The sequence below is a fragment of the Alosa alosa genome, chromosome 5, assembly GCF_017589495.1.
Source record: "Alosa alosa isolate M-15738 ecotype Scorff River chromosome 5, AALO_Geno_1.1, whole genome shotgun sequence".
NCBI lineage: Eukaryota > Metazoa > Chordata > Actinopteri > Clupeiformes > Clupeidae > Alosa > Alosa alosa.
Window position 1 is genome coordinate 9,075,347 of NC_063193.1, and position 19,736 is coordinate 9,095,082.

At 41.7% G+C, this 19,736-nt stretch overlaps 2 protein-coding genes across 3 annotated transcripts in view; both read right to left on the minus strand.

Moving 5' to 3' along the window:
- LOC125294496 (tight junction protein ZO-2-like) overlaps positions 1 to 5,524 on the minus strand; it is an 88,378-nt gene extending 82,854 nt beyond the window's left edge. For both annotated transcript variants that reach the window (XM_048243306.1, XM_048243305.1), the window contains exon 1: positions 5,369 to 5,524. The gene's annotated coding sequence lies outside the window, so the exon portion shown is untranslated. The remainder of the gene's footprint in view (positions 1 to 5,368) is intronic.
- Positions 5,525 to 6,396: 872 nt separating this feature from the next.
- On the minus strand, positions 6,397 to 15,933 carry fxn (frataxin). The gene is made up of 6 exons (XM_048244513.1): positions 15,754 to 15,933; positions 15,181 to 15,300; positions 14,898 to 14,986; positions 13,542 to 13,662; positions 7,750 to 7,847; positions 6,397 to 7,588 (listed from the first exon to the last, which is right to left on the minus strand). The coding sequence occupies exons 1-6, from the start codon at positions 15,850 to 15,852 to the stop codon at positions 7,450 to 7,452; spliced, it is 666 nt and encodes a 221-aa protein (XP_048100470.1). The 5' UTR covers positions 15,853 to 15,933; the 3' UTR covers positions 6,397 to 7,449.
- Positions 15,934 to 19,736: the final 3,803 nt, after the last annotated feature.

Genomic DNA, 19,736 nt, shown 5'->3' on the forward strand with positions numbered 1-19,736 from the left:
TCTCTCTCTCTCTCTCCCCCCCCCCCCCCTCTCTCTCATTCTTGGCCACAAAGACCAATTCTCAGATTATTCTAATCGATCGCAAGGCTAAATCACATGCAAAAGGCTGAGGGTAGGACCTGGATTGATTGATGTGTGCAAGGTCACATCAACAAGCATGTGCCGAGGAGCTTGAGACGTGCCTTTCCTTAAACAAAGCAGCAACACCCTTCAACATCCTTCAACTAAGAATCTTTTTAACATGTATTCTTGTCTGCTTTTAGTTACAGGAACCATTACTTGCACATTCTGCCAAGGTTCAAAGGAGATCTGTGAGCTCATTCTGAATTCCAATTTGGCTGGATTTAATTCTTAACTGGGTCACTTAAAAGGAAAAGTCATTTTGGAACATGTGCCCAATACTGTTGCTTATTTGCATTCAGTTCCAACGATTACACATATAAATAGCCAGCGCGGAATTAAACAGTGCATACATTAACATCGTTAAGTTGCAGAAGGCAGAGACCTTCAAACAATGCCAATGGACTCAAATGGTGGCACCAAGAGAATCTGCAATGACAGACAACAGCAATTTATCTACATTGTCTGAGAAATATATAATTCAGTGGCCGCACCACTGGAGGCAATCCAACATTGGACCTGTAAGATGACAGAGTTCCCTTTAAGGGCTGTTAACAGCTTAATCCTTGACTCAAACTGATGACACCTCATTATAGAGGGCATTAATTACATACATCCACGGCTGCATAAAGAGCTCCATAATGTGGATACTAATCATGGCGGTACTTGTCCCCTCATTTACTATAAAATAAATACATTACAAACCCCTCCCTTTTCAGGATTCAACATTTTTGACATAAAACATGCTAACAAGCTTTTTGTTCTACATTAATTATCAAACATCTCACTTAATATGTATAATAGTAATGCATATATAGTAATACATGAGTAATGAATATTTTTTAAAGCCTATCTCTGGAGAAACAATACTTGTGTATACATATAATCTCTTCAAAATATCAGTTAATGGGTGACTGTATTACATTACACACTGTACTACAGACCGTGATAACAATACAAAGGGACCTGCTACTGAAACTAGCAGAGCGGAGAGATTGCTTTATCAGGGGTAACGATGCATCTTTATCCTCATTACTAATCACTATCTATTGTTAGACAACCTGCTTTGGGCATTAAGGATGATGATGATGATGATGATGAGGGTGAAACAGGCTATCTTATTATCTCTAGACAATCCATTCTGCTGAACCCTCTCATTACGTCTTGGGGCATTGGTCAGCAAAGCCAAAAGGTGGGCGCTGACCCTGTTAAAATGTTTTGGAAGCACAGCAGTGCTCCCCGCATTCATATTTACATAACAGCCGCTGAGAAGTAAATTTGAGTTTAAAATGAAATGGGTCAGCTGTGATTGTTGTTCCAAAATATGACTGATCTCTTAATTAAATGGTTTAACAAAATCACTAGATGCATGCTACGCCATTTCAAAATAGCAATTTATCTATGCTTAATGTGTTAATGGAAAAGCGACCAACTGTGATCCGACATGGCTCAATAAGAATCAGGAATTAAGCACATGAACACTTGCTGTGTAATGAATGTTTATAAACACACTTCACTCGCATGAGTCCAAAAGAACTGGTGGGGGAAAATCATTCTGACAGTAAACAGAGAACAATGTCCAAATCAGTCAAAATGGTGAGTGCTAAATCTTCCCAATAATGTAAATCCAGAGCTTTTTGAGGTACTTTAGTCATGAGGTCCAGGCAGTGTGATTAAGGCAAATGCTATGACCCGAGTGTTACAGCTTCACCTTCATCATGCCTCGGGGAAAGGCTTCCGTGAGATGGACACAAACTGGGGGGGGGCGGCAAATCAGCATAATGAACCAATTAAACTGGAGGAGACTTGAAGCTTTGATTAAGTATCCACTTAAACGGCCCAATTGCTGTACATTCAGACAAACAACATGCATTCACGTGAACAGCACACGCTTAAATGGCACTCCGCCGTTTGACCACACGGCACAAATGACTCTGTGTAGTTTCACGGATCGATAATGAAAACAATTTGATATCGCTGCCTTTGCTTCACTCCAGGCTTTGATACGAAAGTTGCAACCCCCACCCTTCTCCCTAGTATTGCCCTATCCCAGGTCTCCAATATCTATCTCTTTTCTTAAATGACTACATTAATAAATCAGTAGCCATGGTCCTTTTGTCATGTGGGAGATGTCTCTGAGCCATCAATACTTAGACCAGAGAGGTTTTTAATCAACTGCACCTCACTATTTATTCTTGGTGCCCCCAGCATGTTTGCCACTTTGTCAGATAGAAGCTGATACTTCACTGCATATAAGTGCATGCATCTCTTTGTGTGCGTGCGTGTGTGTGTGTGTGTGTGTGTGTGTGTGTGTGAGTGTGTGTGTTTGTGTGTGTGTGTGTGTGAATGTGCGTTCTTGTGGTCACATGCATGAGTGTGGTGGCCTTCATTTATCTCCTTGCGAGGCCAACCTCGTGTAGCAACTTGTAACTGAGGTGTAATGTCAAACCTGTGGAATTGCTCAATGCATCACTATTAGCTTGCAACATCATAGACACTCCACCCGCTCTGCCTCATTCTCCCCTCTGTTTGGGTTTTCAACCGCCACTGGTAACTATGCACATAACACACGCACACAACGCCCCCTTGATTAATGCAGCCAGGGTCAAACTGATCTCTTGTAGGACTACCTTTCCTGCAACACCTAATCTCTCTGCGGTGAGGATGCTTTGCTCAGTATTATCTCACCCTCCTGCCCCACCAGTGGTAATACCATTTAATACTCTGTTTCATTCTCTCTTCTTATCATCCTAAATGCTGTCTGTGAGCTCATGTATTATCCTCTTTCTCCTGACCGATGTTTTTCTCTCTGCCCAGGCTGAGCTCATGCACGCATCCAATTTGTAGTGACCGTGACTGGTTTTACAAAGTATTGTATACAAATGAGTACAAAAGTATATAAAAGTGTCACATTGTTGACCTCTCTGACAGCTCTTCCGGTTCATGGGAAAACTCCCTCTCAATGTGTGTGTGTGTGTGTGTGTGTGTGTGTGTGTGTGTGTGTGTGTGTGTGTGTCCTACTAGGGATCTGCTGTGAGTCAAGTCACACCGTCCCATTCAGACAGACTGAGGTATGCATGGACTGCACAGCACAGCCCAGCAAAGCCTTGTCCGCCCTCATCCACACTCTTATTGCTCACTGGCCTTGAGGTGCAAGCTGAAGCTCATACAAACATTTTCATTACACAGGGCAGGCCTCACCTTCAGCTTTCATAAACCAAGGCTGCCCAAGGCTGACCCCTGACCCCGGGCTTATTTAAAGGAAGTCAGCGGAACCACCTCAGGGTGAGAGAGCACATTAGGCATGGGCTCCGCCATGCACTGGAGAATGCAGTGATTTGCTTGTGGTGTGGATTATTATTGCGACTCATGAAAAGTGTATGTGGCCATACGTTAAGCTTGTTTGCTTGCTTGTTTATTTGTTTGGTTATAGCTTATGGCCAAAATCATTAGGCTACATCATCGTTTCTGCAGAGGCACGAGTTTTATGTCCAAATGAGGGCAACACAATGTCATTCATATCATGTAAATTTGAACGATCTGTCAAGTGGGTTTTTCCAGTGCTTTGCAGTGTGAGTTCAGGTTTAGGCTCCAAAATGTACTTCATATAATTTCACCAAATGTGTTTTTACAGCTGTGACCATTTGTTTCATATCAAAGCTCGGTTTGCAATAGTATTCCAGCCTGGCAAAAAAAAAAAAGAAGAATGCTGCTGCCTACATGTCTGTTATTGGTTTGATGTATCCAGGAGGTTGCTAAGGAATTTTAAATAGATACCGTGAGTTTGGCATGTTGAACAGTCTCAGGGAACATTAGCGTGCTAAAAATATATTTGTTCATTTTGTGGTTTGACAGATGTCTCAACTTCAAAGTCTTCAAATGTCCAGCTTTTATCTTCCTGGCATAAAGCAATGTATTTTTATTTCAGTTGCAAATCTGTTTAACTATAAAATGTTGTGGCTGACGCACATCACAAAACAAAGATAACAAAAGAAAAACACCAATCCCCATGAAACAATTATGAAAACATTATTCCCTAGATAAATGGATGTTAGATGCCTCTGTGTCCCACTGTCCTTACAAGGGCAGAACAGATCACCCTAATTAATAAAATGTAAGTTTGCAGTCTCTTGCAGTTCATAAAATGCCATGACTTAATATTATATAAATCAATGACATTTAAAATACATTCAAAAGCATCTAACTCCCAGAACATTACTTTCAGAATGTTTTAGGGGAGAGATCAGAATTATTACCCAAATAGTCAACTATTTTGGGGAATTTACATATCTCTCAAAGCCAGTATATTTTTCTCACTTTCCAGTAGTTGAAATATGTGAGGTGATAAAAGCAGAAAAGGGGGAGAAATCACAATTGTGCAGAAAAGAGGATATGATCTCCATGTTAAGTGGAGAGGAATCTAATTTTACAGGGTGGCAGTAGGTTCAGCAATGGCAAAAGGCCAGTGGAAAATTGAGACAAATTACTGCACTTGCCAGAAACTGGAAGGATTAATTTCTCATCTTTGACAGTGACTCTGCCTTCAATCGGTAGACTGTGCTGGCTTTTACCTTGGAGGGGAAACAGAAAGGAGGCTCCATCTCCCTTTTTTGAAATAGCTGTGCTTTATTTGTTTACCTTTATCAGGGAACAGGATCAATATGTTGACAGTAAGGATTTTGCGAACAACCTTGGGATGAGGCATAACCTAACCTCCACACACCCAGTCACTAGCTGGTAATTTTTCACATACTAGAACTGCATGCCATCCATTCCGCTCGCATCCGACAACCAAGCGGCCCAATTCTGCAAAAGCTGTATCCATATCAACCTTGCATGAGGCATTCGATCACCATCAGTCACAGGCAGACTGCTAGATTTGGCACTGTAGCGACAGTGCTACTGCGCGGATGAAACTATGGGTGGATCCTTTACTCCCCTGGCACAGTCAGAAGGAACCTTTGCTGACTGAGGGGGCATAGGAATGAAGGAAAGTTCAGGACTGCTTCCTCCTACTTCAGCTGATCTCTGACCCATGAATAGCACGCTTCTGTGTAGCCTAGGCTACTCTAAGTTTTCTTAGCGGTTCTATGTAATAACTGTATAGGCTCAAATAGCAGTAGCCTGCGTATTACTGCAAAGACAGGATATCTCGCAACAAGGAAGTGAAAGAAAGAAAGCACACACTTTTCTTTTTGTAGCAGGTATACGTTGAAAGTGGATTTACAACAAAATAAACTTAGCCTACCTTTTAAATACGACTCCTCTTTTCTTCAGACCAAAGCGCTTGGCACAAAACCATGGACAGACATGACTTACAGTGTCAAAATGTTACCTTTCGAAAACACCAACAGGTGTAAATGGGAGTGTCCTGACATTCTGGCTAGTCTGTAAACGTAGGATCTGTAATGTCCTTATATGGACCGGAAGGCTTGAGCAGAAAAACGTGTCCTTCCAGACAAGGCCGTGCGTAATAAGACTATTCGCACGCTGGGAAATCATTCTGCAGACGTATCATCGCCATCGCCTCTAAAATTCGTTTGCTCCTGTTTTTTTTAAATTGCTGTTTAAATCTGTTCAAATAAGGGCCGTCGTGACGCGGTTAATTCACAAGGCTAGCTTCATTGAGCGCTGAAAGATCTGAGCGTCATTTCTACATTGGTTGTTGTCAATGATGGTGCTATGTTCCCATGGAAACTTTCAGAAGCTATTTCTGGCCTACTGTGTCAAGTGTTGCCAGAGAAATTTGCATGTTTTTTCTTTCTGCTGAAAAATACAGCAATTATACATCATTGTGAGTAGTCCCACTAATGAGGCTCATCATTTGTCTGTGATGCAAAATTAGAGCAATTTGATGGGTATGTTGGAGACAGAGATAGTATCATCCACAAGAAATATTACATTCATGCTAGTCTCATACATTTGATTATCATGATGATAAACATCGGCCTTCATGATATAATTTTACACATCTTTGATTTTTGCCTGCAATCATTCACATTAGACCTATGTTTACATAGGGGGAGGTGGATTAATCTCCATGATTTGCTCAAAGGAAATCTAATCTAATGGCAGTGTAAGTTTATTAGGATAGAGAAAATCCTAGCAAACAACCAATAACAAATAAGGATATCCAAATAGCCCCCTATATCAGACTTCCATTGGCTGAGATTGATGAGGTTTACTTCTCAAAGATGTCTGAAATCTTGATTTATGTATCCAGCTAACCTGATTGGATATCAAGACAGACGACAATTGAAACAGAGCCAGCACAGGACAAGTGCACACATATAATATTTTATTCACATCCATAGGATCTGCAACAATGCATACAACCAAAGGTAGAAAATAACTTCATATCCTGAGAAGAAAGTATGGTATACTGACTACATTGGTTAGTGGTGTTACAGATTACATTTGGGTAAATAGCTGAAGATAAGGAAGAATGTCTCAGTGTCTCACTGTCGACACACTAACTTAACTCATCGAATACCCCACAATCGCATCAATCGCAGTGACTAAGGTGTTTATTTATTTGCAGGTTAAAACCAACGGAAGTAAAAAATGTCCTTCTCTGCCATCTTCATATAGAATAGTTTTATTCTTAACCATCTCCTCTTGTAATCAATCCCGGTCCCAAAAGGTTGTGAAATGATTTTGAGAGGGGGAAATGAAAATTAAAAATAAATGAAAATCTTGGAACGGACTTAGAAGCTTGCAGTGACTATTTTATAGCCATTCATCAAGAACTACCGTTTTCTGGACTGTAGATGCTGGCAGCATTTTCAAACAAATATCAAATGTATTTCTTGGCAACACTCCAACTGGAAAACACATGATGTCCATTCAATTAAAAGCCCAGTTTTATTGTGTGTGTGTGTGTGTGTCACTGTGGGCCTGTAAGTGGAAATATTTTCTATATATATATATATTCTTATGAACAGTGAAAGTTCATACTACATATAACATGTCGTTTTAAAGTCTAACCTGTTACATATGCACATAACAAGTACACTGTCAACAGAATAATATCTGCAGCAGGATGATGGGAAAAACTGTACATTAGAATTGGACATCCAGCTTCAACTGCGCATGACATTCATTTGACACATCTGGCATGTACTTCAAGTCAGGGCAGTTTTTAAAATATATCTTTTTAACAAGGCATTCATTCTGAGAGAATGTTTAACTTTATATGGACTTCACTCTAAGAGTGAGGAGCTCTAGATATACGACATGATGCTTGTTTCCTGTGACGAAAAAATACCCAGTTTGTATTCTGTTATTTCTGTGGCTAAAGTATTAGCATGTGGGCTACACTCACTCTGGTCAGGAATGTGTCAAGTGTGACAGGTCCATTTTAGACTTCAAGATAATGGAGAACTCCTTTGAGAGAAGCTCATGTAGTGCCATTCCATCATGCGAGTAGACCCAACGCTCACCAGTCCAGTCATAACGTTTAGGCCCACTAGGTGGAAAAAATAAACAGATAATAATTTTAGGTAAACAATTGGAAAAACAATTTCACCACAGGCAACATTAGCATCAAAACATAAGTCATAAGCAGAAAACAAAGGTAACTTTTCTGATGAAAAAACTTTTTAAAAAAAAAAAAAACACAACTCTTACCTTGTAGGTGACGAAAGCCAAATCTGTCGATTAGGAGTTTGTTTGTTGATGACATATGTGCCGTGGTCACCCCCAATTTTGATAGTCAGCACACCACTCTGTAGAAAGACGAGGGTAAAACTCAGTCAGTCAGTCAATCAGGCTCACAGCACCTAAGGGCATGTGTGCGCCTCAGCCAGAAGCCCCAGTCAAGTGTAAACACGGACTTGTGATTTGTGGCTGAAACAACAACGACGACAACAGCAGCAACACACTCAAAAAAACTCCTACCCTCCATACCCTGCTGCGCAGGTTTTTGTTGACTTGTGTTATAAAAATATGCTGAGCATGCCTCTTGTTGCATAGTGTTGTTCAATCACCAACTCTTTGGCTGAGTGCTTGGATATGAACTTCCCTGAGCAATAAATTAGCACACTTTATAAGGAACTGACCCTAAAAGCCAAGGCTGATTAAATAACTTTTCTACCATTTCTTTAATTATAGTTATTACTTCACAGATATGAAAACTCTTGCTCTCCCCCTAGTGACTCCATGAGATAAGGTCCTTCAATTAGAAGTTTGTAGAGGCTGTTGATGGATATTGGTTTTTCGTTATGAGGGATTAAGAGATGTTTTAAGAGATTATGGCTTGTTGATAAGGGCTGTGAAGTTGTTATGGGACACAAAGGAAGAGCTTGATCCCAAAGACTCAAACTTTCCCACAGATATTCCTCAGGAACTCCTTGAAGGGCCAAGTTCCTAACGGAACAAGTTAAGCTACGTTTTTCCCCCACCACTGAACTGAGTCACACAGCATTTGTAGATCAATCTTCTTTAGTCCTTGTAAAATCATATTGAGCTAGCAATGCTTCATGGTCAACTTCCCTTATGAGAATAACATTGATCTCATACTTTGAATGCTTGAGTGGGAGTGAAATGGTCAGCATGAGAAAAACAAAACACACTGAACTTCCTGAACTTCCAATGAACTTCCTGGTTCTGCTCTACCACAAACCTTAATGGCTTGCATTCTGAACTCAGAGGGTTATCTTAAATACACCAACAGACAACAAGGTTTTGATTAATAAATGATGATGATTGATTGCCTGATCTAAAACCAAACACTGTCAGTTACGATAAAAACATGGGGTATACTGAAGCAGACGCTAAATTCCACACTAAACTACTGCAGGGAAAACCCAACTCTTGAGTGATGGTTGCCCCAAACAGATGCCGCGCCCCTTTAACAGACAGTTAATCTGCTGAACTGAATTGTGAGCCTGAACACTCCACAGATCTGGGGCGAATTTGAACTCCTCTGCCAATGTGGCCAACCACAATCGCTTTCCGCCTCACTAGGTCACAAAACACAGCCATATCAAGAAAAACATCAGCAACCACTTACGAAGCACCTGTTTTGCATGTGCTCCCAGGCAATGATGAAGGGCCAATAAAAAGTTACGGCCTCACATTAGCGCTCCGCAATCCATCCGCAAGAAGAAGCGGGAAGTGTGAGTGGGAGGGCGGGCGTGTTAGCGGGCACCGAGTGATGTGGGGGGGCTCTTATAGGCAGGCCCTGTTTGTGGTTTATGGTCCTGCGCGTCGCTCGTGGCAGATGAGAAGAGAGTGAGCTGCCAGGTCGGGAACACGGCTCGATCCGTCAGCGGGGACCTCGGACAGCAGCTGTCCCGCCCGTGATTTAAAAAGTCACCGCTTTATTAATCATCCCTTCACAGAGCACAGAGACCAGGGGCGGAGAAGATGGAGGAACAGAGCAAAAGAGCAGATGAAAGAAAGAAGAGAGGGATGAGGAAGAAAGGAGGAGACAAACACAGAGAGAGGGAGTGAACAAGTAGACATAAAGACGAAGAGCGAGAGCAGAAAGGGGGAGACAGCCAAGAACAAGGATAGAAACAGGAAGATTTAAGAACAGGAAGACTAAGACAGAGACAGAGAGAGAGAGAGAAAAAAAGAGAGTGAGAGACAGACAGAGAGATGGGAGTAGAGAGAGGGAAGGAGAGAATGTAGCATGGCAACATTCCATCCCCCAAGTGCATATATTTATCCCCGAATGAAGCCTGCAGAGTCAGAGACACGGTCAAGCTAAATGAGACAGTGGCACTCTGGGCAGCCAGAGACGGACGGGCGGCTCCCCAGCAGGAGTCAACCCCCCCCTACACACACACACACACACACACACACACACACAGTCATCCCCCCCAGCTATTAATCTGACTGTGTGTGTGTGTGTGTGTGTGTGTGTGTGTGTGTGTGTGTGTGTGTGTGTGTGTGTGTGTGTGTGTGTGTGTGTGTAGCGCAGTGTGGGGTGTAGCGGGGTTGGTGAGAATCTTGTGTGAATGACCCATCAATCTGTCAGCACCAGCCTCCAGAGTCCCCAGCCAGCCAGCCAGCCACACCCAGCATCACAGACCCACAGGCCCACCTCCTGGAGAGGGACCTGGGGGAGGGGGGAGGGGGGCAAAGGCAGGAAAGGTCACAATATGGAGCTCTAAAAAATACCGACAGCCACATATGCATGATGTAAGGATGGAGGGGGAGGAAAAAAACACAAGTGCAAAGGCCTGACAGCATGTTCGGCCAAACGGTTACTCAGACACTAGAAGCAGAAGTCTTGTGACAGTCCAGCGTGAGTGGGGGACCCTGAGGGATCTGGGCCAAGGCAACGATGAATCATCACAACTGTTTTTCAAACCCGAGCAGCGCCTCATCAGCAGTCCGGTTCGCGTCGCCACCACCGACTGGCCGTCCATCACCTTGCTCTTTAGGGTTTTAGGGGCTGTAATGGACAGAGTGCTAAAGTGTGAGGCTTGATTACAAACCAAACTGAAGTTGTAATGGCGTTCCTGAGCCGGTGACGAGCTGGAACGTCTGCTCACAGCCATGCAGAAATGACAACAACCAGGAGCATCGCAGATGTGTACACTAACACGTACAGACCAAAATACTGGTATTCATTCAGAGTTGACTGAATGACTGCCATAAAACATTCCAATTAACCAATTTTTAAATGCAGACCAAGTGACTTTTTCATAAGAAGTCCAAACTAAGTGAATCAGATCAAAGTGGCATGTCCATGAGTGAAGCAAGCGAAGTACTAATCACGGTGTCCAGAGCTCGTGTGGCAGCGACTCCAAAGGAGCATCCTGCACTCCCTGAACTACAGCTGAACCAGAGAATGTCTAATAGGAAGAGAATTGGCACCGTCTGGTTACTTCCGGTTTCTGGACTGGTTGCAGTTCCTCCTCAGATTCCACTTGAGGGCGCTCGCAGGCGAGTGCAGAATGCATGGAGGTCTATGGAGCTTTACCCCTCAATATCCACTTTTCTCTGGATATCATTTTTTGAATAGTAATTTGAATGTTGCATTCGCTAGGAGAGGCAAAGAAAATACACACTGTTGATTGTTATATTTTTTGAAGTCACGTAAGTCTTCTAAAAAGCCTTTCAAATATGTCAATGACGTCATTCATTAGCACAATGCTAGCTGATATGGGCAACAACGCACCCAACCTGTAAGAAATGGAAAGGGCATAAGTACTCGTTCATTCAACTTTTAGATCTAAAATCTATATTGAACCTGCATAAACTACAATAAAATCTACGATTCTTCTACGACAAGCAGGTGAAAGAGATACATTTAGCCGTCTAGCTCCATAGACCCCCATTCAACCTGCACTCGCCCGCGATCACCCCCAGTGGAATTCTAATGGAACTGCAACCAATGTCGATACAATGAGGCTTAATAGGAAGTGCCAAGGCTCTCCGTAGACGGGCTCTGGCTGAACTGTATTATAGGTTTGAGTGGCAGGCACGAGGACCTGTGGCTGGCCAGCACCCTCACCTCTTCTGTTCATCAGTCTTCCTGGCGGGCAGCTGTCAGTCTCCAGGCTCACAAGTGACAATCTAACCTTGACATCTGGGGAGGGAGCCCCTCAAATGTTGACCCTCGTCCACACGCATACACACAAACCCAAACACACACACACTCCTGCCATCATGGTTCTGAGTGACAGCATCCTATGTCATACCAGAGTACATTACAGGCAACACAATCTTCCCGCAGTTGTTGAAGGGGGCCTGCTGTCCTTCCTTTTAAATGGCCATCTAAATCTGGGGTGAGGGCCTTACAGAAGGGGGCAGGGGGGACCTGCGCTCGTAAGTGCTGCGTGCATACAGGCCTAGACTGAATAATAATGTTAGCAGGAGGTTTCGAGAAAACCATTAAAATGATGGAAAGAGACTTCCAGCCGGATTTAAAAGGGATGGATGAGGGCCATTTCACATGACAGAAACGCAGGGCTAGACCAGGCAGACCACATAGCACAGTGTCCAGACTGAACATGGTACCAGGTTCATATTGACTTGGTTCTTCCAAGAAGTGTATCTACTTGATATCATACCAGTCGTAATATTGTTACAGACCATAGTTACGGTAAAAGAGTCAATCCAATAATGTGGTTTCCGGATGTAAGAGGGTAGAAACAAGAGAAACAGCCTTGTTTCTTTTTAAGTGGTCATTGTATCATAAAAATGTAATACATTGGTCTGGGAAGCGCAGAAGAGAGACTGGACTTCCTTTTTTATGAATTCCCAAGCTGACCTATGCATTGGCTTCGGTTGACCTGATCTCCAATGCCACCTACGGCGAGGGCCTAATTGCAAGCACTGGAGCAGGGCAGAAATCAATACTGAACAGAGAACAACACTAGAGTAGGGCAGAAATCAATACTGAACAGAGAACAACACTAGAGTAGGGCAGAAATCAATACTGAACAGAGAACAACAGGGGCCTGTCTGCCTGCGTGGAACACAAACTGGAAAGCTCAGAACAGACAGAAAATAAATGCGTGCGCGTGCGTGCGTGTGTGTGAGGGAGCGTGTGCACGTGCGAATGTATGTTGTGTGTATGTGAGTATGTGTGTGTCAAGTCAACTTGTTATGTTTTATTGTAAACTATCCTGATGTGCTATGCATCACAGTAGTATCCTACTGTCTTTTCAGTTATCAGACCCCACATGCAAGACACCATACTGGTTCAAGTCAACACTCATCTACACACAACTCAATCCACTTTTTTGACTTGACTGTCATCTTATCCCAATAACTGACACGCTGTGGCCACAACTAACATAAACTCAAACTCTACTGGACATTTTACGCACTGGGACACAGACACTGCATTACTATCCCAATAATCTGTTCTTAGTACGCCACCTGTATTTTTTATATCTCTACACGACCTTTTACATTTTAGGATTAGCCTATGTTGACAGGTCCAACTAAAAGGACAATGCATCTGTGAACATCAAAAGTTTTTTTTTTTAATAGCACTGTATCAAATCTGTATAATCTCAATGACTGTACTCCATAGACTGTATATATACAGTCTATGCTGTACTCCGACTGTACAACTGTATTCAGTTTGCACATAGAGCAGCCAGTACTGAACTCAATTCAACTGTTTACATAAAACACTATTTAATACAATTTAATTTGAGTCCTTCCAAAACATGATCAATGTTTGATGCTTCTATACTTAAGCTAATGATCCCCCCCTAGCCAATGAAGCCAATGATTCTATACAGTATAACTTGATGCTTCTATACAGTATAACTTAAGCCAATGATTCCCCCTATTGGACATCTGAGTGAAGCACATGGGGACATCTGACAATATGGGTGGCACTCGTGCTATGTACTAAGCTACCTTATTCTAACTACAAAAATAAGTACTCCTGAATGTTGGCACAACGCTGGCATACAGAAGACCAGAGGAAGAATTCCCAAACTTACAGCAAAGACAACGTCATAGTCAGTTCCAGTGAAGTCTTCATCTGCAAGATCTTCAAAGTATTCTGCCAAAGCATCCAACGTTTCATCCGCTAATTTATCATACACAGCTTCAGTAAACTCTCTGTAAAAGAAGCACAGATGAATACTTAGGACGAGAAAGAAACTAAATCCAAGTGATGATGCACTGTCACAAGCTCATTTAATGGGGCTCATTCAAACAGCCAGACGAATACAAGCAGAAAGCCGTTTTACACCCAAATGAGTCTGCATCCACAATATACCGGTAGCCATAACGTTATATAATATTACAATTTATTACACGGCTCTTCAGAGTGCTGCAGAAAGTTCCATTCACATGAATGGGCCTTCCCAACGGTCGGTGGTCTGTTAAATCTATATAATCACCGGCAAAGTATATAATCACCGCTGTCAATGGAAACAGGTTTTGTGCTTCTAATTAACGTCTTTCATATCACTCCGCAAGAAGTCTGTTCGCTTATTGCAATGGAATTTCATTGAAAGTGAAAGTCAGCTAGTAATACGTTGCCACGCAACACCTGAAATAGTCCATGGGCCAGATGAGATGTTGGTACCACTCAAGGTGGCAAAGGTTGCTTATACTTTTTGAAAAGATACATGTCTGTAGTTAACATTTTTGTATGTTAACCCTTCTGGAGTCACAGCTAAATTAGTGTTATCAGCTGTTAAAGTCCCCCATTGAAAAAACTAATTTTTGACACAGGTGCCTATATTGCTATTGGCCTTTGTTAAAGACATATTTGCATATTTGATTTTATTATGTTTGGTATCATCTCAGACCATTTGAGCTTCCATTCAAGTCCTTTTGTGAACACTTTGGACAAATACAGCCGACCCTGGAGCTCTTCAAACTTTTAATCACACACATTTTCCTGCCATTTCCGCCTAAATCATCTTTTTTCTTTTAATCCTGTGGCATCAGGGAGCATCAGAGATACAAAATGCAAACACTGCAATACTGGCATGACTCTAAGGATTCAGAAAATGTATAATTTACCCATATTATCTCATTCTGAGGTGGTGATTTCAGTTTTAGGTCAGGCATTGTGTTTTTTCGAAGAAAGGTAGTTTTGCCAACCTCTGAGGTTTTCCTTTGCTATTGGACTCTGACTTTAATTTATACTCAACCATCTTCTCGGCTTTGTGATCTGCTGCGCGTCAGGGTTCTGTTCTCCCTGTCAGGACTTATTTCCTGATAATTACCGGCGGACAATACATTATCCCTTACATAATACAGTCATATACATTTGCGGTCCTGCTTTGTTCCAAATGTGACTCCTGCCTAATGGTTAAAGACAAAATATGCAGCAACATTACCCTGACTGCAGTGCGCTCTCCCCTGCATGTGTAGGTGTGACATTAAAGCATCTCTTTTGAGCATATCCCACTTGTCCCTCCTGTAACCACTGTGATAACACAAACCATAAAAGAAATCATGTTGAACATTTATTGTGGTAGCATCCAACGTGTGTCATCAGTAATCTTGGAATATGGTTAATCTAAAACACTTCTTAATAACACTATGGCATTTCAACTTAATATTATGTTATAATGTACAGTAGGCGACATAATAGGCTATATACATGTATCCTAATATTACCGTGGGGTACAGCGTCCCTGTGGTCATCGACAATGGAAGATTATTAAGCCTACTTTGATTTTGGGGGAAATGTGTATTTGATGAGTGGCGAGCCACGTAGGGTAGGCCAAAACACCGACTCTGTAACACAAAACAAATGTGATCGGTCATATAGAATAAATGTCAAACATATTATGAAAAGTATCTCGTTAACCGCTAACGTTAACCTCCTCTTTTATTACAAGATATTATAAATTACGCTATAACGTTAGTTTACGCTCTACAAATTCTTTCAGTTTTCCATCCAAGGATTACCAGCCAGTAATGACGTAGTAGCCTATTACAAATTGCATGGATTCATACAGATGTGCCAACTCAACTGTGGTGAAATACTTGACCTGAATGAACCCTGAATTCACCTTTCAGAGAGTTATTATGTTATGAATTCATAACTGATGCTAACCAAATACCTATCGAGGTTGTTGGCTGGCTAGCTAGCTATACCATCAGAACATTAAATGTTGACTAGCCAGTTAGCTTGCTAACTAATCTTAGTTGTTGCACCTCTTTATGCTGTCAAACAAATCGACCTACCTCTTTTTGCCGGTATCTGGTGCCATGGGGCGATGTTTTTGTAAAAGCATTCAGTAAACACTTGCAGGTATGCTGACCTTCCTTGGTCAACCTTAACATGTTTGCAGCACCACGCTGTATAATGTCAACTCAACTCCTGCTACAAACCAGACAGCCAATCGACTCGCTCTGACCAGCAGGAACAGACCAAAGCAACACACTATCGATTCAGTCGGTGAATGTATTAAAATGTCTGTATTTTTTTACGTTTTGTAGACATCCTGGTATTTGTAGTCATCATAATTTCAATAATTTATATGATTATTTTTCTAACGTTTTATTGATTACTGCGGAACTTTCTTTACACAAAAGCACATTAAAGGTTTAGGTCTAGTAAAAGGCAAGGAAACAGACAGCCAGTTCAAAAATAAATTAAGTAGGCCTAGGCCTACAGTTAATAAAGAGATTCAGAGAAGGACTCCCTTATATTTAGCCTACAAACTTGCACCACATGTAAAACTAATTCTGCCAATATTACACAGTGCAGTTTTAAAGTAGGCACATCTACATTTGTGAATACAAAAAATAATATAGCCTATTAAGAATAAAGGGCTGGGCTATTCTGATCATTGCAGAAACCAGATTTGATTGCTTTAAAGAATGTGACGCAATCCTCCTGGAGTGTCTGTAGCATATAATATAATATAATATAATATAATATAATATAATATAATATGATATAATATAATAGTAGACTAGCCTATGGACTCAAACTTCGTGAGATCAGACATTTCTAGAATAATCATTGCCAAAGTCCAGTGCCTGTACATGATTGGCAATAGGCCAACCAATTATTACGCCTCTACAATTAAACATTATTAGGCTATACTAGAAATCTCACAATTTAATTACAACACATCCAATCTTAGTAGTCTGGGTCAATTACAGGACCAATTACAGTGTGTTATTGTGTGGTTTGTAGGTTAGTTAGGCCTATAATCAGCCTATTTGGGCGTTACTAGGCCTATAATCCCTATAGGCATACAGTATGACCCCACTTTATGAACAACAATGGCTAATAACAAAAGACTGCATCTGTCAACATATTTCTGTCGTGTAAAAAAAAAAATTGGATGAGAAAGCCAGTTGACATGCTTGAGCAGCATGGAAGAGAGGGGTGTTATTTAATAGGCTGAACTCACTTCACTGTAATAGTGGACGAACCTTTAAAAGCTTCTAATGCTTTTTTTATTAACCACAGCCATTTTGTCATTTTGTAATAGGGGGAATGGTGCTTGGTGCGCCTTCCCAGCCATAACCTACCCTGTCTACGGAGAACCAGCCTTGCTTCACTCTTCGCTCTCCCCCACCCAGAGAATCACACATTTTCTAATGGCAATTGTGCATACCGTACTATTTATATGAAATTGTGCAATACTTTGTCAGTTGACATCTCTCTTCGGAGATATCTTTGCATGTTTTTTAACAAATATATACCATGTCCAGGGGGACGTTTGCAAGATATGAGTGGTATTTATGACAGTTGTGTAAAATACAAATACTCAATTGTAGGGGGAGCCCAGTAGCAAATAATATATAAACTAGATGTACCGCAGATGTACTAGCGGTACAAAATATGACCGCCGCCCAGTCCAGCACATTTTTTCCACAAAAATAAATCACGCTGAAAGGCCTATATGATTCTAACTGTCTCACTAAATTGCATTATCCACACTCAATTCTCACTGGTATCTGCTAGACAACAAGTACCAAAACATGATTAGTTCATAGATTTCACATGTAAAATTCATTTTATACAACCCCACCCCCATCTTGCCTGTTCATAATTCTGAGAAATTCTTGAATTGTGTGCATGTGTGCATGTACATGTTTATGTTTATGTGTGTGTGAGTGTGTGTGTGTGTGTGTGTGCATGCTTGTGTGTTTGCCTGCGTATGTGTGTTTGTGCATGTGCATGCATGCGTACATATGTCTACTGTGTGAGTATGTGTCATACGTATGATAACTGTGAATGTATGTGTGTGCGTGTGTATCTGTTTATGCACATGTGTGCACATGGAATGGGTTAACATGACCCCTGGAGGCAAACATACGGAAAAAATTGGTCATCCTAGGCCCTACGGTTCTCAAGATATTCACAGAAAACTGTGTCTGCCCTACCCTCCTTCGGTGGGTCCAGTACAGGGGGGCTACAGATCAAAACAAAAACGATGGTTCCATGCTATCCATGTGGGGTTACATGCCCACCAAGTTTCGTGTACCCGGTCTTTCAGTGTCCCGGGAATCCTTGTTGGTGTACGGTCACTAAATGTACACATAAATTATTTTATTGTAAGGCCCCCCATGAACGAAAGTTCACAAAACTTGGCATGCATTCGGAGGGTGTCATAATGATCCTACACTTTCAATTTAGTGCAGTTTTGACTATGTCAGCCAGAGATATTGTGATGAAAACACCTAATTTTTTGCTTTTTAATTTTTAACTAGGTGGCGCTATACATGAAATAAGTGGTAATGGGATGGGTTGACATGCCCCTTAAGACCAACATACAAAAAAGGTGGACCTCCTAGGCCCTACGGTTCTCGAGATATTCACAGAAAACTGTCTCCGGCCACCTACAGGCCAGTTGGTGTATAGTAACATAAATTAATTTATTGTGTGGCCCCCCATTAACGGATTTCCACGAAACTTGGCGTGCATTCAGAGGGTGTCATAATGATCCTACACTTCCAATTTTGTGCAGTTTTGACTATGTTAGGTCACAGATACCTGCGATTACAACACCTCATTTTTACTTTTTTGTGTTTAACTAGGTGGCGCTATACATGAAATGAGTGGTTATGGAATGGGTTGACATGGCCCCTTGAGATCAACATACAAAAAAAAATGGTCCTCCTCGAGATATTCACAGAAAACTGTGTCTGCCCTACCCTCCTTTCGGGGGGTGCAGTCCAGCGGGGGGGCTACAGATCAAAACGAAAAACGATGGTTCCATGCTATCCATATGGGGTTACATGCCCACCAAGTTTCGTCTACCCCGGTCTTTCAGTGTCCCAGGAATCCTTGACGGAAATGTGGACATGCGAAAAAGAAATGCATACTCAATTCTAGTCAGAATTTGAGTCTGATACTGCTCCATTGAGACGGGTCGTGTTTTAACCTACAAGGGGGGAAACGCCTCTGCACTCAATTGGATAGACCTAACCAGAGCCATAGAAAAAGATGTTTTATCTACCGCTCTGGACCTAACTAATCAGAGCAACAAAATAGCTTACTGTGAGCTCAAGAACACCCGAACACTTCTCCACAAATGCCTTTTTTTAAGTTATTGCGCTGTCAATATCTTGTACAACACCTGATAGTGAAATCTAAGACAACGGAATACATAGCAGGATAGCCGAAGGGTGTCGCAAACCCCTCGAGCAGGTGGCCAATCAGAGATTTTAAACAAAAGAGGGAACAACATGTCACAATGCAAACAAGCTGTTTTCCCTTGATGAAAGTGAGTGAGTTTTTCCACATTTCCACTTTGGCTTAAGTTTTCAGAAATAATCGTTTTCAGTGATAAAACCCCAGTGTTTGTGTAAATGAAAGGCCAAACTGCATGGAAATTGCCTAATATGCATTTTTCCTATGGGGCCACAGCACTTTTGTTGCAAACAAAATCAACCTAAGCGTGCTCAGATGACGTGATAGATAGGCACTGTTGCTCATCTGTCCATCATTGTACAAAGCCCAATTTGATTGGTCTGAACACCTCTGGTTCGGGCATAGTTGCTCCACAATGGAACAAGTCCAGACCGAACTTCCCAACCTCAAATGCTGTGGGCAGGGCAATTTTCACCCGGCATCCTGGCTAATGATCCCTCACAATTTTGCATTACCTTGCAAAATCAAAAGTATTCAAGTAGTCATTCTGAGGGAATGAAAATGACATAGGCTATGACAAATGCGAGCATTTCATAGAAGAAAGACAAACATC